At 53.6% G+C, this 24,675-nt stretch overlaps 3 protein-coding genes across 6 annotated transcripts in view; 1 reads left to right on the forward strand and 2 right to left on the reverse strand.

Moving 5' to 3' along the window:
* The window catches only part of SSH1 (slingshot protein phosphatase 1), a 40,875-nt gene extending 36,734 nt beyond the window's left edge, over positions 1–4,141 (reverse strand). For 2 of the 3 annotated variants that reach the window (XM_074887618.1, XM_074887617.1), the window contains exons 1-2: positions 3,983–4,112; positions 1,726–1,884 (exon numbers count right to left, since the gene is read on the reverse strand). In XM_074887618.1, the coding sequence (XP_074743719.1) occupies positions 1,726–1,884; positions 3,983–4,048 (225 nt within the window). In that variant the 5' untranslated portion in view covers positions 4,049–4,112. Of the gene's footprint in view, positions 1–1,725; positions 1,885–3,982 lie in introns of all 3 variants that reach the window. The other variant, XM_074887620.1, reaches the window with a different exon arrangement.
* On the forward strand, positions 2,402–17,915 carry DAO (D-amino acid oxidase). The gene is made up of 12 exons (XM_074887630.1): positions 2,402–2,413; positions 5,513–5,759; positions 7,071–7,276; positions 7,409–7,523; positions 7,861–7,937; positions 8,346–8,411; positions 9,209–9,263; positions 9,806–9,910; positions 10,358–10,440; positions 12,227–12,344; positions 13,173–13,271; positions 15,093–17,915. The coding sequence occupies exons 3-12, from the start codon at positions 7,083–7,085 to the stop codon at positions 15,222–15,224; spliced, it is 1,044 nt and encodes a 347-aa protein (XP_074743731.1). The 5' UTR covers positions 2,402–2,413; positions 5,513–5,759; positions 7,071–7,082; the 3' UTR covers positions 15,225–17,915.
* A 1,539-nt stretch (positions 17,916–19,454) lies between these two features.
* The window catches only part of SVOP (SV2 related protein), a 31,227-nt gene continuing 26,006 nt past the window's right edge, over positions 19,455–24,675 (reverse strand). For both annotated transcript variants that reach the window (XM_074887794.1, XM_074887795.1), the window contains exons 16-18: positions 24,426–24,507; positions 24,105–24,194; positions 19,455–23,409 (exon numbers count right to left, since the gene is read on the reverse strand). In XM_074887794.1, the coding sequence (XP_074743895.1) occupies positions 23,203–23,409; positions 24,105–24,194; positions 24,426–24,507 (379 nt within the window). In that variant the 3' untranslated portion in view covers positions 19,455–23,202. The remainder of the gene's footprint in view (positions 23,410–24,104; positions 24,195–24,425; positions 24,508–24,675) is intronic.

Consider the following 24,675-nt stretch of genomic DNA (forward strand, 5'->3'; position numbering starts at 1 on the left):
TTCAACTTCTCCATTAGCTTCTGGACAAAACTCCATATTAAAGAAAAGCAGAGTTGGGGCTAATTGCATCCTGAGCTGACTGGAAAAAAAAAACAACAAACCTCAAAGATAATTTTCCTCCTTTTGTCCTGCAGAAGTAGAAGAGAAAGGGCCAGGAGCATCCCCTCAGAGGGCAAAGTTCCACTGGGGAGATGGTTCAGACCCAAGAAGCCAAGCAGGGACCTTACAATCGCCCTGCATAGGAAAACCTTCAAACTTGCAGCACACCAGACACCAGAGCCCAATGGAGCTGGAGGGACACAGACCTTTAAGAAATTGTGCTCCATCAGCGCTAACACTCAGGGACCGTTTTGTTATTTACAACATTGCTTAAAACCCACATCAAATAAGGGCAACCATAAGGGTTGCTTGTTTCCAGGTGGTTTTGTAGAAGTTAAAAATAAGCAAATAGTTCCATGTAAAATGTTCAAGCTTGAAGTTTTATGTGTGTGCAGGACCTGGGCTGCTCTGTACCCCCCCAAGTTAAGACTCAGGAGGGCCAGGGTGCACAGGAGCTGCTCTGTTTACAGTCTGCGAGAACCAAGTAACGCCAGGAAAAAAAACCCCAAATGCAACCGCACAGGCCGGATATTAGAAATATAGCCATTTGGAGGGAAAGAGATACACAAAGCCCATCCAAAATGACTGCAGCTGATGGCCAGAAACATACCACCGCTATTTTTAGGCTGTTTACACTGTGCAGTGGCAGCGCAGAGCCAGCCTGGCCGGGGCAGCAGGCAGAGCCCCGGGAACACCCCGAGCCCCAGTGCCCCCCACCAGCAGATCCCCCCCAGCCCTGGGAAGGTCTGGCAGGCTTTTGGCCTTTGGAAGGTCACCCTGCTGTTTGTTTGGGTCTCTCACATAGCAACGAGGGGGAGAAAAACTTTTTTTCTTTTTAAACGACTGTGAAGTCATGAATGTTGTCAGCTGAGGCTCAGCAGCAGAGCCAGCCCCTGAATCTGCTGCAGGCTCATCTTTTGCAGAAGCTGACTTGCTTTCAAAGTCAATTCTCTCTGTATTTTTATTAAAAAGGTGCAGTAAAACCAAAACAAGGCAGAAGCACCCAGACAACCTTGTTGTCTGCCACGCTGAGTCTTCTGCCTTGTTTTGGTCAGAGCATCCCATCAAGCTGGCAGGTTTTACGGTGACCACGGCGTGATGCCGCAGACCCGCAGCTGCTCACCAGCACCGTGGGATCCCACCACGGCACAGACACCAACGCTGGGGCCAGACCTCCGCCAGCCCCATCCCTCCCCAGGCGCGGCGCGGAGCGGGAGGTGGTGTGGAAGGGAGATGGCAGTGGAGCTAACAAGTGTGTGCAAGTTTGCAGGTGTGTACGAACTACTCTCTCTTCCTACGCTACGTGAACACAGCAGCAAGCCTCTTGCAGGCAGCAGCATCCATTTTATAAATTCCTTCAGGCTCATGAGTTAAGAGAGGCTGCAGCAGCGTACTCACAATTAGCAAGGACGTATGGTCATAATTTTCCATCAAAAAAAAAATCTAATAATTATTCACATAGGCTAAAAGCCTCAAAGAGCCCTGATTTTCCAATCAGGGAAAGATCATAAAAGATCAGGGAGCAGGCTGGCACTTTTTCATGGGATTTTTCATTGAAATTTACTTTTTAAAAATAACATGCTAAATTTGGAAAAGGACAATTTAAAGTTTTATGGTATTTCATACCAGAAGGGCATGAACATTCAAACAGAACGGGAGCTGATGTCTTCCTCTGGGAGGCACCGGAGTACACCTGAGCCATGGATGCTGGCAGCAGAAGGGACAACGCCAGGCAGCAAGTTTGTGGCAGCATTTTTGAGAAGGGAGAATCGTATGGTCACCCCTCTGAAAAAATAATAACCGACACAGAGCTCCTACGCAGTGCAATGCCTAACGCAGATGTACATAGCGAGGTGAGAGGCATCCTGCTTCGACTCCTCTCCCACCTGCACCAGTTAAATCCAGACTAAATTCCACTGCCTGCAGCAAGGGGTACAGCTCATTTCTACCTGTTTCTATCTATCTCTATACCGCTAGGTCTCGTTTAAGACTGTCTAAACCAGAACCCAATAAAATCCCTTCTGAAAAAAATCCCCGGAGAAGCACAAGCCCTGTCTCCCAAGTTTCTCAATGAACACAGCGCGGTCCAAACACTGGGTCCCTGCAGGCTCAGGAGCTCAAAGCACACGGACACAGATCTGTGGCAAAACACTCGGCGAAAGGAAGGGATGAGTCACGTCTCCAGCGAGGGCCCTGCAAAGGGAACCCCCACGGCCCCTCGGCGAGGAAAGGAGCCTGTGAGCCTCGCAGCACTGTCCCCCTCCTGCCTCCCCCCTGGGACCAGCTAATCGGGGAAGTCACAGGGACCTGACAGGTGACAAATAGGATTGTTTACCTGACGGGAACGGGGACAGAGCAAAGCCAAGGGCAGTGAGCATCGAAGGAAAGAGATGGGGGGAGAGGGATGCACTGGAAGGATATGCAGAGAAACACTGGGCCTGTCTCAAAAGAGATGGGTTAGGAGGAAAAAAAAAGGATGCATGGGAAAGAAGAAAAATAAATTGGAGGGTGCTGCTGTGTTTGGATGGCACCTGGGAGCTGCGGTGAGGGAAGACAGAAGCCCAAGGCCCAGCAGAGGCAGCAGAAGGTGTTTCTGAGGTACCAGAGCGAAGGGGGTGCGCAGCAGAGCGGGGACACTCAGGGTGCTTGTCCTGGCAGCGCGGGGATGTGTGGAACAGAGCAGGGCTGGGAGGGAAGGAGAGGGCAGCAGCATGGCGTGGGGACATGGTACAGGGATGGGGACACGAACTCACCACAGCTGCCTCGGGGAAGGGCTGATAGCTCTCCGTGGGGCAGAGGCTGCAGCAGGGAGGGGGAAAGGTGGTGCAGAGGGACAGGGGGGTAACGCAGGGGGTAAAGCAGAGCGTCCCCGGGGCAGGAGGTGGTGGCTGTGGGGTGTCAGGGAGGGAGAATGCACAGGGGCCATAGGGCCAGCAAGCACAGCTGCTCCACGAAGACAAGCCTAGCACGCTGCCCAGGGATTTACCTGGCAGAGAAGAGCGAGGCGAGCTGCCCCTGGGTTTAGCTAGCCTGAGGTAATGCCAGGTGAGGGCTGGAGCAGGGGGCAGCTATGGGGGAAACGGGGCTGCGAGGAGGGGACAGCCAGCGCTGCGTGATGGGGCAGAGCGGGGAGACGGCGGGATGGCCCTAGGCCTGGTTCGGCCTGGCAGCACCGAAGGGCTGGGGGCTGAGGAAGGGCTGGGCAGTGTCGGGGGGCTGCGAGGGGATGGGGCTGGGCTACTTGAGGGGCTCTGGGGGGCTCTGAGGGGGGTCAGGAGGGGCTGGGATGGCCGGGGGAGGGCCTCTGAGGGGAGATGGAGGGGCCAGAAGGGGCTGGGATGGCCGGGGGGGCTCTGAGGGGAGCCAGGAGCGGCTGAAGAGGACCAGGACGGGATCGGAGGGGGCTGTGAGAGGAGCCAAGAGGGGCTCTGAGGGGCTGAGCAGGTCCAGGAGGGGCTCTGAGGGGGCTGTGAGGGAAGCGAGGAGGGGCTGGGATGGCCGAGGGGGCTCTGAGGGGGACCAGGAGGGGCTCGGATGGGCTGAGGGGGGCCAGGAGGCTCGGAGGGAGCTGTGAGGGGACCCAGGAGGGGCTCTGAGGGGATTGTCAGGGGACCCAGGAGGGGCTGCGATGGCGGCGGGGCTGCGAGGCGCTGAGGAGAAACCAGGAAGGTCTGAGAGGGGCCGGGGGGTTCTGAGGGGAGGCCGGGGGCTGCGAGGGGCCGTGTGGGGGCCGTGAGGGGCCGTGGCGGGCCTGGCGCTGCGCGGGGCCGACAGGCGCTACGGGCCGTGAGGGCCGAGGCGCTGAGGGGCCGCGTCCCGCCCCGCTTCCCCGTCCCCCCGCCGCCGGGGCCCGCACGGCCCGGCCCGGCCCGGCCCGGCTCACCTCGCTGGTGCTGGCCGAGGAGGCGGCGCTGGGGGTCGGCGAGCGCTGCAGCGTGACCAGCGCCATGGCGGCGGCGGCGGCGGTCGCGGGGCCCGGCTACCAGCGGCGGCTGCGGGGCGCCGGCCGCCTCCACCGCCCCGGCGGCTGCGCAGCCCGCCCGGCCGCCGCTACCGCGGGGAGGAGCGAGGCCGCCGCGGCGGCGGGGGCGGTCCCGGGGCGGTGCTTCCCCCCCCCCAGCTCCCGGGCTGGGCAGCGCTCGGGGCCCGCCGCGCTGGGGCACCCCACGGCCCCCGGGAGAGGGGGGGCTGTCCGGGCCCTCTCCGCAGCCACCGCCCCCCAAAAAGTGTCGGGAGGGTCTGAGCTTCACCCCGAAAGCAGCTGAAGGGCTTCGGGGCGCGGCAGCCGGGAGCATCCTTCAAAGCGGGCGGAAGAAAGTGCAAGGGGTCAGCGGTGCCGAAAGCAAGAGGCAGAGTAATGGGGTAATTAGTGTAAGAGGCTTTGCTGATTGCATGTAAAGCCCTTAATAATTCAGGCGTTGGGGGACTGCCTTCCCCCCTCCGCCCCGCCACGCTGCAAAGGGGAACTGTGGGGTGCGAGGGGCTGGATGCCCGAGGCTTGGCCGCCGTCAGCCCCAGGGGGTTTCTCCTGGCTGCATCCCCAGGAGGATGCGACCGTGGGGCAGCACATGTTGGGGATGAGCCTCCTCCTTCGTGGCACCAGGAGCAGGATCTCCCAAGTTCTGTCTTCGTCAAGAGCCGGCCAGGCTGCCTGGATGGGGTCAGTCACTCACTGGTGTTGCTCGGGGTCAGAAATGTGTGTGAGCAGCGCTCTGCTACCAAAAGCATTACAGGGACCAGGTGTTTAAGCCCTCTGACCCTGCAGACTTGACCCTCCCATGCCATCCCTGTGACCTCTCAGGGTAAAGCATCCTTCTGTGCCTGTCCTCTGCCTTCTGTGGGACCAAATTCCCGTCGCCTGCAGTGGGTTGTGCTGCATGGCTGAAACCCGGGGCCCAGGACTCCAGAGACGTGTCTGCAAGCTGATTCTGCAGGAGATGAGTTCCCAGTTCCTTTATCCTCATGACCTCTTTTATAAAAGTGTGAAGCATGGTAAAATCCCTGATTATAGCAACTCTGCCCAAACACCATGTGTGCTTCCGGGGCTGCCTCCGCTGCTGCTAATGGTATCCGCACCAACGGAAACCTGGTTTTTCAGCCCAGAACCCAAAGCTGTGGGTTTTGCGAAGGGAGAAGCAGCTCAGAAACAAGAAATGAAGCCATCTGACCCCTGAGAGGGGGAAGCTGGGCAGCACAGCTCCTGGGGTCTATCGGGAGGGAGGCAATGCCATTTCTCTCTTACCATGTGAAAATCAAGACCGAGGCATTGGATTTTCCCAGATCCCACAGGAATCCGGCGGCTGGGGAGTCCCATCCCCGTGTCCCCCCTCCACCAGGACCCACAGTCACCATGGTGACAAGTGTCAGTGATGGCATTTTGCCACGGACTGTGGTGACCCCGTTTTCTTTCCAGAAGAGCGACTCAGGGGCCAGCTGCCAGCAGCACATGGGGTCCGGCGCGGGGGACTCCACCTCCTCGGGTCTGGAGCAAAGACTTTGGCCCCGTTGCCCGGGGCCGGGCTGCGATCCTGCTGCCCTTGGCACTTAGACCTTGCACTGCAGGCGGTTTGCTGGGCTGTAAACAAGCCGCCCTGGGAAGGGGGCTCTGTCGAAGTCTCCAAAAACTGCAGCGGCTGCCCAGAGGACCAAGCACTCTGCAGGTAAGCTGGTGAAAACCGTGTGTTTCTGTTATTTATTGACCAGTGAGGCGGGTACCTCCTTGGCTGGGGCTGCAGGGGCAGCCCAGGATGAGTCCCCAGGGCTGCAGGTAGAGGAGGTGGCTCCGGTTCTCGCCGGCCTTGGGTTATAAAACCACAGCAGATGGGAAGCAGCGCGGCTCTCCTGCTGCCGTTGGGATGACTCATCCCTCCATCCCAGCAAATGTCAGTCCCGCTGCGAGCTGCCTTTCACAGCAGAGATGCTACGCTTCACCTTGCCCAAAGGAAACTGGGGGCTAGAATTTATTTGTGCTGCCCAGAGCCAGGTCTGGCTGTGGGTCTCCATCCCTCTCCCCTGACACAGCATCCAGGGATGGGACCCAGGCCGAGGTGACCTGCCCTGTTGTACCCCCAGCCCTTCCTTGAATCAGTCCTTGGTTGCTGTCTGCCCACTCGGTGACTGCAGGACTTTTCCAGGCCATAAGGCAGGAAAGCTCTGTCAAGAGGGAAGAGTGAGGGGACCAAGGGGGGCTGCAGACCCTCTTTGCAGCTGGCATTTACAAACAGCAGTTCTTCCAGCTGGGGAGGGTTTGGGGTGCTGGCACAGCCACCCTCATGTGCCAGCAGCCCTGAGGGCAACCGCAGCGTGAGGAGCCATCCTTGCATTGCTCCCTGGAAAACACCCGCTGTTTCCCATTTCTTTTCTCCGTGCCCACCTCTTGTCTCCAGCCAGTGCCAGGGGTTGGGGAGAATCAGGAGGGCCCTGGAGTGGTGCTGGGTCGCTGGGTGTGGAGGGCTTCCACCTCTCCTCGCCTGCTTGCCCTTGGCATGCTGGCTAGCTGGAGGAGAGAGGAGGATGCCAATGGCTGTGCCGCTCTGTCCCACGCTGCCGCAGGGCACGAAGCAACCGTGGCCTTTTCTGCCAGGCAGAGGAGTGTGGCCGTGGGCAGCTCAGCCACAGCTTTTCTGCTCGTCCGCGGCTACAGCGTGCCCAAGGGTACAGCCAGCGATGTCACCCAGAGCACAAGGGCTGCGAGCAATGGAGATACATTCCCCTGCCACCGTGGCAAACTACATCCCCTCCCCACCTGTGAATTCAGTGCCTGCTCAGCGCAGACAGGTGTTGAAGGGGGCCTGGGAGGCTTGACAAGAAACACAAATGCACCAAGAGCAGCTCAGCCCCTTCCCTGCAGCCCAGCTCTGCTCCCGCAGCAGAGCCGAGGCCAGCTTGGGTCTTGGGTCCCAGGAAGCCCCGATTTGTCCAAGCAGCTCCCCAGCCCCAACGCTGCCCTTCAAGCGTTTCCCCCGCTGCAGAGAGCCGGAGCCATGCGCGTGGCCGTCATCGGGGCCGGGGTGATCGGCCTCTCCACCGCCCTGTGCGTCCACGAGCGGTACCACGGCCTGGTGCCCTCCCTGGAAGTGGAGGTCTACGCAGACCGTTCCACACCCCACACCACCAGCGACGGGGCGGCCGGCTTGTGGCAGCCCTACCTGAGCGACTGCGGCAACCTGCAGGAGACGTAAGTGAGGAGGAGGAGGAGGAGGAGGAAGAGGCTGGTGCCGTGTCCCCCCGGGCGTGCACGAGGTGCTGAGCTGCCCGGGCACAGCTCTGTGGGGCTGGCAGAGCCACCACTCTCCTGTTTTCATCGCAGGCTCTGGAATAAAGAGACCTTTGACTACCTCCTTGGGCACCTGGGCTCACCGGCAGCGAAGGAAATGGGACTTTTCCTCATTTCTGGCTACAACCTGTTTACGCAGCCGGTGCCGGTAAGGAGCAAGTCACAGCCAGGGCTGGGAAGGGCTCCAGCTCGGAGGCTGCCCGGGGGCGGGCAGGGTTGTACTTCTTCCCAGACGATGCTCTGAATGCTCCCGAATCCTTCCAAGTTTGTCTTGTGACAGTTTGCCCGGGACACGGTGTTTCTGTGCCCCCGATGCGAAATTGGTATGAAGTAAGGGCTGAGGGTGGGAGCCAGCCGTGGTGTGCCGCAGCCACCTGCCTGCCTGCGCTCCTTTGGGGTGGGCTGTGTCCCCCCCACGGCTTCTGTCCCACGATGGCACTGCAATTCAGGTTCATTAATGAGCTTGGACCTTTTCCCTACTGCAGGACCCATCTTGGAAGAACATTGTCCTGGGATTCAGGAACTTGACACCGAAAGAGCTTGAACTCTTCCCTGGTTACAGGTATTTTTCAGTCTGTTTTTTGGAGGGTCACTGATGAGCTTTCCCCCCAGGGAGGACAGGTACAGCTGGATGGTCCTGTCGAGGATGAGGAACTGCGGGCGCACAAGTGGCCTTGCTTCATTACAGCTGCTTCCCTTAAAATAAACAGCAAACACCTCAAACAAACCAAAAAAGCAGCAGCCCAGCCTATAAACCATTCCAGCCCCTCTCTTACTTCACCAGATCTTGTCAAACTGAGGGAAGAAAATCAGCAGGAGGTGTTTTATGCTGTAAACAGAGGGGAAAAAAACAGGCACTTGTTGCGCAGAGGGGAAGTGGGGTCTGCAGCGGCTGTTGGGAGCACCAGGGCAGGAGGTGGCTGCTCGTGTAAACTCATCCTTACAGTTTCCTCTCCTCTCCTGGTTTCAGCTACGGGTGGTTCAACACGGCGCTGATGCTGGAGGGCAGGAGCTACCTGCCGTGGCTCACCCAGAGGTGAGTGCGGAGCTGCCGCGGTGCTGGGGCCAGGGCTGTGCTGGTGCGGGAGGGCTGCTGCTCCCCCTGATTTCACCAGCAAGACATGGGAGGCAGGTGTGGATTTTCCTCCTGCAACTCAGGTGTTGCCCCAGATCTTTCTCTCCTGCCAAGCTGGTGGCTGAGTTTAGGCAGCGCTGATTTTAGGCGGCCGTCCTGTGTCCTGCTGCACTTCTGACCTGCTCAGCTTGAAGGTGCTGGTGGCTTCCATGTGACAGCACCCACGGGGCACCTGAGCGTCCTCCCCTGCTCTCAGCAACCTGTGCCCCACAGCACAGGGATGAGTCAAAGGAGAGGGGAAGCAGGGATGCATCCCTGGGAAGCGGGGAAAAGGGTCTGGAATTCCAGCTCATTGCCCCAGTGGGGCATGTGACTCCCCACTTTCACAGTTAACCCAGGAGTGTGTTTTTCTGTGACAAAAATGAAAGTGATGGGATACTTGGAGCCGCATCTGAGAGCTTTGAGCTATGGGAGTGTTTGGGACTTGGTTTTGTTCTTGTCATTTCTAACGTGGAGCGGGTGCCCTATCCACAGCAGAAAGGCTCTGACACAGGGCTTAGCTGCTCACCCTCGCTAGCTCAGGGCCGTTAGGGAAATGAGCTAATGACTGGAGACCGTTAGGAACTGCCGAGAAGAGCATGGCTGTTTATTACACGGAGCAACACGCCGTTCCTACTCTGGGTATCAATTACAGGCGCTAATTTGAACGGTACATTTGCTTTTAATTTGCCAGTAACAAATGAACTTGTTCTTCCCAGGTTAACGCAGAGAGGAGTGAAGTTTTTCCAGAAGAAGGTTGAATCCTTCCAGGAGGTGAGTGGTGATGTCAAGCCAGGGCAGGGGGCAACAGCATCCAGCAGGCACGTGCTGCTCTGGGATGTCCCTCAGCATGAGTTAACGGTCAGTGTGAGGTTAATGGTTGGACTAGATGATCTTCAAGGTCTTTTCCAGCCTCGATGATTCTGTGATTCTATGAGCGATAGGCCACGGGACAGCGACAAGACTACGCCAAGATCTAGGAAACAAATTCTACCAGGACAGATAAAGGCTCTTGGGCGTCAAGAGATGGCTGAGAGGGGACGGGGTAGAGCCTTTGGCTGACAATGCAGCCAAGCATCAGCAGCACAGCTTTCCCTTAAACTACAAACATTCTCCTTGCCTGCACACACGGGGTCCCTGCGGGAGCTGTGCCAGGGGAGCTGGGCCCTGGATCCGGCCTTATGGTTTATTCATGACCAGAGCGTTGGACCAAGGCCTTGGCTTGGCTTTGATGCAGGAATCTTGTGTCCGCCGCGGGTAGCGGCCTCAGAAGCGTCGCTGCGTGTGCACTGCTCACACCGTCTGTCTCTCGTTAGATGTTTGCCCAGGGCGTGGATGTTGTAATAAACTGCACCGGGGTACGTGCAGGGGAGCTGCAGCCTGACCCGGAGCTACAGCCCGGCCGTGGACAGGTCATAAAGGTGAGGTGGGTGCAGAGCTTGTGTCCCCCCTCTTTTTTTCCGAGGAGCCATCCGTTAGCCACCTTATGAGATGTGCCCTCTGGGGCAAATCGTGGGCTTGTGGGCTGCACCCACGCTGGGGTCGGGTCCTGATTCCCAGCAAACAATAGTCAGGTGAAACCCTCATGTGGGGGGGACCCAGAGCAGAAAACCTGGACCCTGGTTCAGCCATGGGGGAGCCCCAAGTCCCCAGCCCGTTTCTTTGGGTGAAGGTGCAGGGAGCCAGAGGCATAATGCTAATAATAAAACAACATAAAATCCTTGGGGGAAGAGGGTGATTATTTGGGGAAACACAGACTCACGCCAGGTAGGAAGCTCCTCCGCCTGACTGCCTGCCCTCCCGCTGCCTCCCCGAGCTGGGGACCCCACTCTCCAGCTCTCCCTGACCCTCTCCCCTTCATCTCCCAGGTCCTGGCACCGTGGGTGAAGCATTTCATCATCACTCACGACATCGGCTCTGGTATCTACAACTCGCCATACGTCATACCGGGGTAGGTGCCGGCGGGCGAGGCAGGCTCTGGCTGCCGTTAGCCACGTTCTGCTCCCAAAGCACCAGCTCAGAGGCAGCTCCCCGCTGACGTCTGCCTGCCGCAGCCCAGGCCTGGGTTCACACCTGGTTGATTTTCTGCGTGGGAGGGGAGCGGGAGGACGTGGCAAAGTGAGGGAGCTCCCCAGCTGGCTCAGAAAGCGCCAGCTCCCTGCAACGGGCCCCGGCTCGGCTCTCAGATGTGAGCAGGGTCGGGCTGGTCCTGGGCTCTCGGATCAGGCAGCACCACAGGGCTTCAAAAAAGCATGGATACAAACGTAAAAACAAAAGATTTCCCCAAAAATATTTGCCCTGCTGTCAGCGTTTGGGTCTTCTGAGGACCTGGCCAGGATTGGCGTTTTGCTTTGGTGGGATTTGCCCCTCGGAAAAGGACAGGACCAGGGACCTTGAAGCCCTGTGGTTTTTTATCAATAGCGTTGGCAAAACTGCAGCTCACAGTGGGGAAAGGCACTTCCAGTTCATCCTCCCATTGAAACCAGTGCCAGGAACCCTTTTTACTTTAATAAAAACCTACCCTAAAAACCTCAGCCTTCCCCTCCCTATTACCCTGAGCAGTGCCTGTGGCTGTTGGTGAGGCATCTCCTGAGGGCATCCCAACCGGTTTAGCACCTCCCTGCCACCTCCCTGAAGGAACTGAGGAGAAATCCCAGGGGAAAACCTTATTTCGGTATCCCCACAGGGGTGAGAAGGGCTGAAACAAGATCCCAGCCCCAAAAGCACTGTCTCCCAAGCTCAGCAAGTGGCGGTGGCTGTGCCCAGGCAGAGCCCAGCTTCCAGCATTTATTTTGCACTTTCCACCTGCTTCCCACCGGCAGCTTCCTTAGGGGAGTTGGGATCTATTTGAGATGGCAGCGTATGCGTGTACCCAGGGAGCTCAATTGCAGGATAAATAAATACATGTTTGCTGTTCATCCCGCCTCTGTTTCCTCCTGAGAGCAGCCATCTACCCCGCTTTGGCAATGGCAAGGGGTTTTTTAAGCTGTAACTTGAATGCTGCATTTCTGGCACTTCCTATTGTGCTAGTATTTCAGGATTAGGCAATAAGCCATTATGTAAATGGGAACTTTGAATGCTCACAGCCCCCAAGCAAAGTATTCCAAGCGATTTCTGATCACGGTCCCAGCTACATATGAATTCCTCTCCCAGTGTTTATTTTAGCTTGAGCTGTCATAGCTGGGCACCAGCCTCCCAGAGGAAGCAGCCGGCTCCAGCACTTGCACATGGATTTCACCTCTTCCACGCTGGAGAGCCCAGCCCCGGGGCTCCCCTCCTGCGTGCCCCAGCCTTCATCCCTTTTGTCTTTGTGATTCCCAGGGCTCAAGCAAGGTTTTAGAAGGGCCCAGCAGGTCCAGCCACCCCCAGCTCCCCCCAGCCTTAACCTGTCTCTCATCCTCTGTTGATCTGCAGGAGTTTTGAAGTGGTGGCCGCCGCGATCTGTTTCCTTGTGTTCCCCACCGCAGCATCCCCTCCCCTCCCGCTCTCTTCCCCAGCCAGGCAGGAGCAGACCTGTTTGATAGACGATGAAATCAGCTTTTTGGTTTGCCCAAACAAGGACCTTTTGGGGGCTGATAGTATTTAATGCCTGACTTGTGAGCAGACACGCAGGCAGGACTTTCCCCGGCAGGAATATGTTGCAGGCTCAGGGCATAGCAGGATCCAGACACGACACACACACTGGAGGGGGGCTGGGGACACTCACCACCATTTATCTCCTCTGGCTTTCGGTGCAGGAGTGAGTTCACCATCTTGGGAGGGATCAATCAACATGGCAACTGGAACGAAGAAAACAACGCCCAGGATCACAAAACCATCTGGGAGAACTGCTGCAGGCTGCTCCCCACTCTGCAGGTGGGTGACCCCAATCCGGCGCCCACCACCAGGAGGTGGGGAGGGGGCTCAGAGAGCCCGGGTGCAGACAGGCACTGAGGACAAACCACAAAATGTCTTTACATGAGGAACAGTTGGCGTCTGAGCGGGCCAGGAGAGCCGAGGGGTTTCTGCAAAGTGGCTGCTGCTTATGCAACATCAGCCGCCGCACCGAGAAACGCCAGTGGCAGATGAACTGTGCACACAGAGTAACCCCAGATTTTTGTGTGCACCCCACGGCAGCACGTAGCACTCAGCGAGGGTAAATCACGGGGGTGGCACGGCTCGGTGCTTGTGCGGGCCTGGCTGTGTTTGTCATGGCACATCTCGGGCTCTACACGTGGCTGATCAACAGTCGGGGTCTGTGGCTTTTGAGACAAGGTCTGGAGGAAAAAGTAATTACTCATATAGCTGGTAAAAAATGAGAACAAAAGCTTTGGGAGGTCTCAGCCCTTTGGTCGTGGTGTGTCTCTGCATCAAGAGACAGGCTGGGGTGGGGTGAGGTGGGTTTGTGTCCGCTCCTGATGCTGCCGTTGCGCCCTGGGTTAGCGGGAAGGGCGGCGCGGGGCTTTGGCACAGCGGGTGCCTCGCTGGCTCTGCCGCGGGCTGGCCGTGTGCGGGCTGCGACCTGGAATTCTTCTGCCCAGTCGCCCCTTGCAGCATCACAGGAGCCGGTGTAGCAGCGGGGAGGGGGGAGCCTCAGTCCCTGCTCATCCCAAGCCCCCATCTCACAGATCACTCAGTGCCGCGACGTTTGGCTGCGTAATTTGGAGAAATGTTGTGCAGGTGCTGACGTGCTTTTGCTTTCAGAAAGCAAAGATCGTAGAGGAGTGGAGCGGCTTGAGACCAGCACGTCCCCGGGTTCGCTTGGAGCGGGAGACCGTCCGCCACGGGCAGTTCCAGGCAGAGGTACCGTGCACAGCCCCTGGCCGCCGAGTGTCATTAACCGCCGCGCTAATTGTGCATCGGTTGCTAATTGTGTGTCGGTCACTGGGACCTTGGCAGTGCAGCGCCAACACCCAGCTCACGCTCGTGCTGTTCGGCCCCGCGTTCAGCAGTCCTCACTCTGTCTCTCCTCTAATAACGGGTGAAGCTTTGAGACAGTTTCAGCCCAGTGTCAGAGATAAGTGTTGAAGATACTTAGTTTTGATGGATTTTATGGGGAGAGTAGGCAGGGAGTGCTCCTGCCAAAGGAAAACCTGCAGCTGGAGCTTAGTCCTTAATAGACACCAAGAAACCTGTATGGGAGAAAAACCTTGGCAGAGGCTCTGCTGCTCCCAGAACCACCCGAGGCACACGTGAAGCGTGTTTTGGTGTCAGCATTTAAAGTAGCGTGGTTTTCTGCTGGCAGCACGTAAGTCTACAGCCCTTGTGCACGTGAGCTTCATGTCTCTGTTTAATAAAACCCAATACACAGTTTTTAATGAAATGCTCAGAGCCTCCAGCACTGACACCAGGTTGTCAGTGCAAAAGTTTGGACTTCTCGAGGTTTCTTCCAGTTTGAAGCTCAGCAGCAGCACGAAAGGAAACGTGGTGAAGGCTCAGGGGGACGCTGGTGGGGCTGTAGCTGCCGTGGGGCGCTGAAAACTTCAGGTGCCTCTGCGTAGGTAAAGCTGGGTGTCTGGTGTGGAACTTCCCCAGGGCAATGGCTCTTTAAATTGCCTTGCTCTGCTAATATATCTTTTAAGAGAAAGGAGACTGGGGATGGCACAAATTTAGGAAAATATATTCCATTTTCAGCTGGAGAGTCTCAGAGAGAAAACGGTGTATTTAGGCAAAGCCCAGAGCGTGGTTTGAAGCGACGCTGTGTGTGAATTAGCTTGTGGGTCGCTCTGTTCCTTTACCAGCACACGGTACCTGCGCTGCCCTGGCAGGCAGAGGTGGAGCTGTCGAGGGCAGTGATGAGCTGAAGTGCAGTAATTTACCTGAAGTGCAGTAATTTTCCTTGGCAGGAACAAACACTTGGTAGGATGGAACAGGTTGTGCTCAAGGAACGCGGCTGCGAGCCCTGCGGCTGCCTTTGGGGGTGGCTGGAGCAGCGGGTGTGGAGGATGCTCCGGGGCCCCACTGAACCGTGCAGAGTTTCTCCTGCCTCCCCCAGCGGCTTTTGTAGGGAGGGAAAGAGCAGCGGGTCGCTGAGCTGAGCACCAGCAGCTCCCAGAACGAAGGGCCAATCGTGTGCTCCAGACCATTCACCAGCTTTGTTAAAGTTTTTTTTTATTTTTCTGGAGCACAGGTCTGATGGGGAGCAGCTGAGGGAACTGGGGGAGTTTAGTCTGGAGAAGAGGAGGCTGAGGGGAGACCTCATGGCCCTCTCCAACTCCCTGAAAGGAGGGTGCAGAGAGGGGGGATGAGTCTCTTGAGCCAAGGAACCAGCGCCGGGACAAGAGGGAATGGCCTCAAGCTGCGCCAGGGCAGGGTCAGACTGGCTCTTAGGAAGGATTTCTTTGCAGAAGGGGTTGTTGGGCGTTGGAATGGGCTGCCCAGGGCAGGGGGGGAGTCCCCATCCCTGGAGGGGTTGAAGAGTCGGGTTGACCCAGCGCTGAGGGATCTGGTGGAGTTGGGAACGGTCAGGGTGAGGTTCATGGTTGGACTGGAGGAGCTTCAAGGGCTTTTCCAACCCAGATGATTCTGTGATTCTGTAAAGACATCAAGGATATTCCCTGTCCCTGAGCTCCAAAGGTCTCCAGCGCAGCTTTCCCAGCACTGATCCCTTCTCTGCTCCCCCAGGTGATACACAACTACGGCCACGGCGGGTTTGGGATCACCATCCACTGGGGCTGTGCCATGGCAGCAGCCAGGCTCCTTGGGACCATCCTCCAGGAGCAGCCGCTGGCCAAGCCGCCACAGCCCCGCCTCTGAGTTGCCTCCTCACCCTGGGATTATCGTGACAGCAGTAGCTCAGAAATCACAGTGGAAAGACGTCAATAACACAGCAATACACCTGGGCCATCCGAGCCTCCCGCCAGCTCCAGCACTGCTCCTAGTGTCCCATTTTCAGGTCGCTGCCATTTGCCAGATGGTTTTGTTCCCTCCAGCCCAGCCTCGCGCAGCCCCCCTAAAGGAAGTGCTTTAAAATACAGACTAATTATCTGTGGCAAAGTGCAACTTCTGTCCCGAGGATCAGCCTGCAAAGGGCAGGCAGGGTTCAGCTGAAATCTTGGCAGTCCCACAGTTCATCTGCACGGTGGGACAGGGCCCAAAACTGAGCCGGTGCCACCTGAGGTCCTCACGGGCTGCTCTGACACCCAGCATGAAATTAGATTTGCAAGCTTCCCCCAGGAGGCAAAAGTTCCTTAGTAGGAAGAAGCTCTGAAGCTCCCAGGGAAGTAACAACAGCTCCAAAAGCACGTGCTTCAGTTACAATAGCTTTTCTTACGCTCGTGCCAGGACAAAGCACGGGTCTGCAGCACCTGGTTAGTGTATCGAGCAATAGACAGCAGCCGTTGCCTAAAATGGGCTTTCCAAATGATGTTTTTAGCAACAAAAGCAACATGTTCCAGCCCTGTGTACTTGCCAGGCTCTATATATAGCAAAGAGCATACGCAAAATAGCTGTTCTGGTCCCTAAAACTCCCACGGGCCCTTCAGTTTCTTCTTTCCTCCAGCCGTGAGACACGGCTGGAGCGGCAGCTCTGAGAGGAGCCAGCTCGGGGGAGGTTGTGCCTCCTGAAGGCCCTGGGGGCAGCTCCCAGGAGGGGGTGACTTTTCAGGGCTGTTCAGCGACGCTGCTGAGGACCCAAAGCTCTGTTCTGAAGATTTTTGGCTGATTTTTCCATGCCATGTGTCCTTCCTGCTCTAAAAAACCATCACAGACAAGATACTGAATGGTCAAGAAGCATCAGCCTCAAATCCGAAGGCTGGCGGTTGTCCCGAGCCCAGCACACGGTGCCTGGCTCACTCTCCTCCGCGCATAAGCCAACTGTTTCTTACTCATCTGTGATGCAGCTTCTCTCTCCCTCCAACTCCGTGTGCCAGAAGTAGCTCATCAGCCTGGTTTGTGATGTGAATGAGAGATGCTGCGGTGCAGCTGGGCTTGTTTTACCTCCTGGGCATCTGGATTTAAAACAGTCCCGTGAAAAAGGCACGTTTCCCGGCCGCAGCCTGGCACCAGAGTCGCTCTGCCCCATCTCGTGACATTCTGCTTCAGTTTTGCCGAGGAAAAGAGAAACTCGTGAAGGTTTTGTAGGAAGCGATGAGCACTCGGTGCTGCTGGAGACAGTCCGTGCACAGGAGAGCTGCTGCCTCATGGGCGCGTACGAGACTGGTCTGGCTTTCAGCAGCGCCGAGGTTACCGTGCCAGTGCAGCCCCTGCGAGACCTTCCAGCGACCTCATTTCCCACTGAGCACTGAGAGACTGTTGTGTACTTCTCCAGTTTACACCCTCCCGAGTTTTGCTGAGTGCATCTGCTCCTCGTCTGCCTGTTTACAAAAGCAGCAATGGTTAGTCTCGCCCTAAGGGCCAGAATTTCTCAGCGGCTGCCGCCCCATCCCCTTCCCTTCCTCTCTTCCTTTTGTAAAGGTGCGGGAGGGTCGTGTTTGCCTCTGCTACGACACCCACAGCGCTGGCAGAGTGACGCTGCGGGGGAATTCTCACGCCTGTAGCACTTGAGTCCAAGGCAACAACTTGCTGTAGAAGGCACCGACGAGAGCAGGTGCTGAAGTGCCTCTGGCTGTGATTTTGGGCCTAATACCGGTGGCTCCTCACATCCTCCCAAAGCACAAAGCGCCTTGTGATAGCTGCGGTCGTTCGCGCTTTCTGGTTGTCGCTGGACTGCAGGGCACAGTCACTTAGGCCAGGCCTGGCCAGCTGTCAGAGGTGACAGGAGACTCCATGAGCTGCTGCAGTGTTGTGGCCCAGGTTCAGGCAGAGCCCTGCCCATCCTCAGCAGGCAGCAGAGCAGGGGGGTCCGTTCAGGAGCCTGCGGTTGTGTGGTAGCTGATGCACCTCTGCAGCATGCTTAAAAACACAGAAATTTAAAATTAGAAATTTGAAATTTAAAACTAGGCAGTTAGAAGCCCCTGTCACGTCTAGTCTGTCTGTCAAAAGGGTTTCCCACTTTATCTGGCAGCTCACCTGATATACTGCAGCCACATTCAAAGGGGTATAATCATGAAGAGGATGGAAAAAAGAAAACAATAGCTGGAGAAAAATTACCATTAATTAATGCTAAACCTAACGGTCTGTGATTCCGCTTCCGTAGAAGCCATTCAGTGAAACAGCACCCGCTCCATTTCACTTACTCCAGATCTGAGCTATTAAGGACCGTGTTCTCCTCCCCTTGGCAGAGCTGTCGATCCAAAAGCCAAAGCGGTTTCAGAGGAGCTCCGCTGGATTCGCAGGGGTGCAGCAAATCACTGCCCAGCTTCTGATAAGCCGTTGATTCTTCTGGTCTGAGAGCCTGCAGGAGCAGCTGTCCTGTGATCTGGCACAGCCTCTTGGAGAAACAAACGGAAATTATGAGATGTGTGATTTTATTTGCAGGCTAATTTGGCTTTTTTTCTAAAAGACCACAATTTAACATGCGTGCGCAATAAATATAATATTCAAATATCTTGTGTGTGATGCTTTCTCTTCTAAATGATGGCACGGATAGGGCCTCGAGTGCTAATTCCATAGAAACATCCCAGTAGATGGATCATTCCACGTCTCTGCACACGTTTTTCCTGCAGGAGGAAGAGCCGTCACTTCAGCTTCTGAGCAGACAAACGAACCTGAAATACCATCGTGTGAAGTTACGCGGTTGCCCGCGTGCTGTTGTCAGTAGCCCCCATCCCTGGAGGGGTTGAAGAGTTGGATTGACCCAGCATTGAGGGATCTGGTGGAGTTGAGAACGGTCAGTGTGAGGTTCATGGTTGGGCTGGAGGAGCTTCAAGGGCTTTTCCAACCCAGATGGTTCTGGGATTCTGTGAACTCGCACTCCCGGACAGAAATATTTGGGACTTTCTCAAGTTTTTTTTGTCTTGCTGATGACTCTGGTTAGAGACTAGAGCAGCAGGAAAGGTGTTTTACACCGCTGGCAGCCACGGATGAAACACCACGGGACAGAAGAGTCACTTTTGCAGCAAGGGGAAGGCAGGAGAGAGGCAGTGGGATGCCTGGACAGCTGCTGCACGTGTTTTCTTGACAAGCACAACCCGCCATCTCCAGCGGCCGGCATCAGCACATTTTACGAACTCGCAGTTCCCAACAACGATTGCCTGTGACACAGAACAAAGCTGGAAATACATCAAGTATCAGTAAAGTTATCCTCTGTAAGCAAACAGCAGCTCTGGCATTTTGGAAAACAGAACAAGCTTTAGAAATGCTTGAGGATGCCAAAAAGTTCACAGAAAACACAGAAGAATGAATATTCTCCCTAAGTACCACGATGCAAACCCTTCTGTACTTACCAACTGTTCCCAGAAATAAGACTCTTCATCCCAGCGGACTGTCAGCGGCTGCAGAAGCTGTGAGAGGGAAGATGAATGCACGCCGGGATGAGAACACACTGTATTGGCACGCAGAGTATTTGCAGATCGTTAGTCACTTTGACTCAGACATGAACAACCTTATGTTTGTAAATTACTGGATGTCAAAATAAGAATATCATTTAAAGGGTAGAGGAATACCGTCAGGGTTCTGCACTTAATTCTATTTTATAAAAACAAGATAGGTAAAAGAAAAGTTTACATTAAAAAGTAAATAAATAGAAGGAACCCTCCCTGCCCTGAAGTCCAGCCACCTCCTCCCAACACGCCTTTGTGATCTACCCTCACATATTGATAGAAATTACCCACAGGCAAGAAGCAAAACTGGTTTTCGTTGTCCAGACCGAATGAAATGCTAAAAGCAACTAAAGATCTTAAAAGAGAATTTAAAAAATCTTCAGCTGTAGTTATCTGTGAGGTTAGTTATAATGCGAACGTGAAGCCTGTGACGACTTATGACCAGATGCCCGAAGCACACACAGAAAATGAGCCAGATCTGCAAAGTGCTGAGCCCTTGCGTATCCAGCTGAGTCCACAGAGCAGCATATACCTCAAATCTCTAAACACCAAGACAAAAAAGTTACTGACCCTTCAGAAAAGTTCCATGAAACAGCCAAAAGCATTTTTACTGAAAAAACTATTTATTTGTTTAACATAAAATATCTAGTGTGGAATTAAACTATCCAATGTTGCATCAGTAACATAGGAACAAAGGGAGTATTTTACAACAAGCTTGATATACACAAAGTTTTTAAACATTAAAATGTAACAAGCTTAGAAACTGTACATTCAAACACAGGAACACATTCAATGTTCTTTCGGCAAGCATTTAGGAATAATAAATCATTCCATCAAAGCACACCTGGAGAATTATTTTTCCCACAACAGCTTTGCACATTAATATATTGGACAGTGAGCAAATCTCTCGATCCCACAATTCTGTTTCCTCTCGATTTTAATTCAAAATTATCTCACTTTATTGTTTTAAATGAACGAGCTATATTAATTCCTTCATCAGTGAAAAATACTTGCCAGTGTGTAAAACAATCTTTGGAAGCTTATTATATACATCAATGGTGTTGCCATATAACAAAATATGACTTGTGATTATTTATAGGCTATTGTGTATCAACCCAAACGTTCTTCCGATTTCCAGTGAACAATCTAAAATGTCCTTCCATTATCAATAACACGCAAGGACCTGCAAAACCTGAACTTCAGTTTCTTCGGTGCCCAAGAGGCTCCTGCTGCTTTCAGCGCGGTGGGATCAGCTGTGGCGGGCTCCTGCCTGGCCTCCTCTATTCAGCTGATCCAAAGCCCACAGATATCCACGGGAGATTCTCCCGGACTTCAGTGAGCTTTGGATGGTGCCTTAGGCATCGCTGCCTCTAAATCAAAGACCCAGAGTATGAAGATGCCTCAGCAGGACCCATTTATATCATTAAATACATTTTCAATGAAGAATTCAGAAAAAGTGAAAAGCAAAAATGCCTTCAATTTTTTTTTTTTTTTAATACTGTAAATGTCACAGGTTAAAACTGAACTACTCAACAGCATCAAAAGGTTTTGCATTACCTATAGATCTTTACCTGGGAAGTATTTTATCTGAAGTATACATATGTGCAAATTTATTATGAGATATATATACTTCACCTAAAACCCTCTGAACACACCCTTTGAAGGCCATCGCAACGCAGTCCTTTAAACCTGTTGAATATTGACTCAAAACAAAAAAATGAAGTGATATGTGAACATTAGCACTGGAAAAGCAGAATTTTAGCTAAAGGCGCTCAATAACAGACACACAAACCTCACAGCTAAGCTGCAAGGGGCGTTCCGTCAGGCCAGAGACGTCACATGCTTTATATTCCTTCTCACCTCTAACACAGGCTCCCAGCCAGCGGGATTGTCCTCAAGGCCATCCCGTTTTGGGGTGCACAAACAAACACGGCCGACGGCAAGCCCCCACGGCAAGAGGTGTGGGCTGGCTTCCTCTCAAGTGCCTTCACCAGCAGGAGGAAGAAGATGGTAGTCAGAACTGTCACTAAAGGGTGAACAGGCCACGCCATGCAAAGGCAAAGCAGGTTTTCTAGCTCGCCGGTCACACGTGTGGTCCAAGAGCTGATCTAAACCCACCCAGGAGCTGATGTCCTGGGCACCTCTCGCCCATCGGAGGGACGGCCCAAGGGAAACAAGCTCATCCACCTCTATTTTGAGGCAGCCCACAGCGCACTCGGGAGGATTATCCAGCTACAGCCTGACAGAAGGAGGTGAAAACAAATTCTTTACACCGGTTGTCAGCGCCAGAGAGCCCTGTCTGTCTACTGGGGATCGACTGGAACTGAGCACAGGGGATACAGAGACAGCAGAGACAGAGACAACCAAACCAGCACACGGCAACGGCCACCAGAACGGACTGGGAGTCTCTGGGTCACCAGCCACAGGCACGGTGGGATCCCCTGCCAGCTGAACTGCATTTCCCTATTCCTGTGAAAAGGAAAGTTTCCCTGTCTAGACCAAACCGCCTTGGAGTGTTTCAGTGCAGTCACCACCACCGAGTGGTAAACGAATGGACAGACATTTTGGTGCCTTGTCAAACTTGAACCTTTCTCAGCAGAAGATTCCCACACACAGAATATCAATAACCTCTTTGGCCTTTTCTTTATTACTCTGAGTTTCCTTTGTTTCTTTAAGGAATTATCCACTTCTAATTTTCCTTCAGTGCTATAAACAAACAGCTGAACATGCCTTGGAGCATTATACTGCTCGACAGTGCTGTAAAACCCTCCATGAAAGCTGAACGCTGTGTCCATTTGTATTGCACCCAAACATGGACTCGGTGACCTATTCTGGCCCCACAGAAAAGGGGCCTGGCTCCCAGAATTCTTAAAATATTCTATTGTGCAAAAATTGGTTGCACGCTTACCTATGTTTATGTGAGACAACTGACCACACATACTATAAAAATGTATTGCTTCCCACAGCCTCGTGATTAGCATTTAGTCCATCTCACCTACATTTGGTTGTGTGTTCCATCGTCTGGAATCCTGAAAATAAACTGAGACGTGGATGAGACACGTCTCAGCTTCCTGATGCGTTTCCTCGCTGCACATCCACAGGCTCTGAAATCCGACTTCCTGCGTAGTGACAGGCTTTGGATAAACAAGACAAACTTCTCCTCACCTGAACTCTGCTACATTCTCCAACAAGAGTGGGATCATCCACCTCGAGGAGCGACGTCTGAAGGAGCAAAGTTCCTCATCGAAGGATGATTGTGGTTCGGCTCTTCCCATGATTTACGTTGCTTTACGACACGATGCCAGCTACATCCCTTTGTCACAAGCTCAACGTCGCAGTCACTGTACAGTCAGAAGCTACCAAAAAGTTCTGCCCAGCTGTCAGGAGGCCAAGTTCTGTTGGGAGAGCCCTGAAAGCAGCTCCATCCACACCGCTGCACCCAGCTGTTCAGACTGAGGCATTTTTATCAAAGGTTTCAGTTACAACACCGTGAGAACATACTGAGGCAAACCAAGCAGAAACATACCTGGACCCAGGCACAAAACCCCAGCGTGCATCTCCCCACACAAAGAGACATCGGTACGGCTGCAGCAATCTTCACCGAGCCACAGACAGAGCGTCCAATGATTCTGGCAAAGTTAGAGAAGTCAAATTCTGCTCCAAACTATCAGGATTTACTTTTCTTAGATAAGGTTCCATCTCTGCAACAAACACCACTCCTCGCTGACTCAAACTACCTGCCTCGGATGGGAGAAACATTCAGAAAACCATTTCCAAGCAATCAGTGCCTGTTAATTCTCAAAGAACAGAACCCATAAGCAAGGGAACAAGAAAGCATTGGTTGGTTTGCCATTATCACATTTTGTTGTTGTTGATGGCTAAAAAGTGCAAGGCAGGCATCTAATTCAAAAAACCTATTCTGTAGTGTATGGAATCCACCGTGTGCTATGCCAGGTACACAATAAATATTAATCTTTTGTTTTTAGGCATCAAGAGTACATTATTTTAATTACAGCTTATACTGAGTTGCATTCAGTTAGCTATTTGCTTGACACGGGACATTTTAAGCTGAAGAGCTGACCATGCAAGCACAACAGACTTAAGAAAAACCCTTCCTGCTAAACTTCAAATGATATCCGCATCAAATGCCTCTCAATACAAAGTAAAGTTTTTATGAGTGTGAGCAAAGAGCAGCAGAGACACAATTTGCTTAGGATCAACCCAAAAGTTCCTGCGGTTTGACACATGACATTGGCAGTGACAGTATGGTCAGCTTTCTATGCTCAGGGTTGGATTGTTTGTGAAAGATCTTGCTCGTATCATTCATTCTTTCAGCAGGTTTTCATGTCCCATCATTCCTGTGATCCCGAGTTTGACCTGGTGACCCCTGGGGAATGCGATCCTCTCCCCACCATCTCCTGTCCCCATTCTCTGTGGCTGGACTCCTGTAAGCCACGACCTTTTGTCTCGATGGGCAGGAAGCAGGAAGCCACGGCGGCCAGCAGGCAACATCCACTGTAAACCACCAGAGTTAAATAGACTGAAGATTCCAACATCACCTGCAGAAAAAAGGCAGAAGATACAAAATAGTACCCCTGGGCCTTAGCACATTAAAAATACTAATGCAGTAGCAGAAATTTTAATTACAGTATTGGAAAAAATGTTGAACAGGCACTGCTGTGTGCTTTCTTTCCTCGGTGATTATGCACAGCTGTTAAACACTGACAAAACAGTCTGGATTACAGGTGCCACAAGGTGCTGCTGCCCTTACGTATTAGACAGGACTTAAGCAAATCACAAGTTTTCTACCCAGCCCTCTGCAGAGCCACTGCTGCTAAGAGTCTTCCAAGTCCTGTCCTCACACAGCCTGGCTCCCTGCAGAGCCTGGCTCTTTCCACATACCCTGAAGGTTTGTAGCCCCCAGCACCCCAGCCTGGGATCTCAAGAGAAAGGTGGCATCGGACCACGTGCAGAAACCCCCCGCCTCTCACAAATCCCATCTCTGGGTGGTGGCTTCCAAGGTGTCCTCACATCCACCCAGCAGCCTGCTTCTTGGTTATTTATCCCCCAGCGTGTGGAGCTCTGGAGCAAGAGGTAAATTCAGCGACGAGCCTGAATTCTCCTCAAGGAACAGGCAACAACAACCCTCCTTCAACACATCGTCCCCAGATCACCCTTGGTTTGGCCCTTCCAGAGGAAAAGCAGGTTCTGCATCACCTTCCTGCGCCTTCAGTCTCCAAAAAAGGGGCTTTACCTGCGCAATGAAGGGGGTTATGAGGGCTCCCACTCTAGCCATTCCACTGCACGTTCCCAGGCCCAAAGCACGCGTGGCTGTCGGATAAACCTGTGAACAAAGCATCAGCCCATTAACCCCAGTGGGAAGTTCTCTTCCCTCCAGTCTCCTAAATCAATGGAAATTAATAAGTGGTACTACAGCAAGTTCTGTTAGACAATGACAATGAGATCATCAACTCATATCTGGGGTAAGGTCCATTGTGAAGAGGTCATAAAAATGACTTTCCCACCATGTTCTCACTCCCCTTAAATATTCTCATTACAAAAACAACCTCCTTACCTCAGGAGTGTAAACATAAGCAGCCTGAAATCCTCCTGAAATAAAAGCTCTTGCAATGAAGAGCAGCACAGTAAGAACATTTCTGTGAGAATAAAAAGGAGAGCAGTGTTTGGGATTGTTCTGTACAATCTGTTTGTTTAACTTGGAGGCAAGTGCAATAAAAATGCTAAATTTGTTAGAACGATTTCTTTTGTTTTTTAATGAACCCTTTGTATTTTTTCTGGACCTTTAGTATAACAATGATGCCAAA

This window comes from Strix uralensis, chromosome 17, assembly GCF_047716275.1.
Source record: "Strix uralensis isolate ZFMK-TIS-50842 chromosome 17, bStrUra1, whole genome shotgun sequence".
NCBI classification, from domain to species: Eukaryota; Metazoa; Chordata; class Aves; order Strigiformes; family Strigidae; genus Strix; species Strix uralensis.

Excerpts from the sequence above, each read along its gene's own strand:
- DAO (XM_074887630.1), top strand. The coding sequence starts at position 7,083 with ATGCGCGTGGCCGTCATCGGGGCCGGGGTGATCGGCCTCTCCACCGCC. Across the intron at positions 7,277-7,408 it reads TGCGGCAACCTGCAGGAGAC|GCTCTGGAATAAAGAGACCT; the intron begins GTAAGTGAGGAG and ends TTTTCATCGCAG. Across the intron at positions 8,412-9,208 it reads CTGCCGTGGCTCACCCAGAG|GTTAACGCAGAGAGGAGTGA; the intron begins GTGAGTGCGGAG and ends TGTTCTTCCCAG.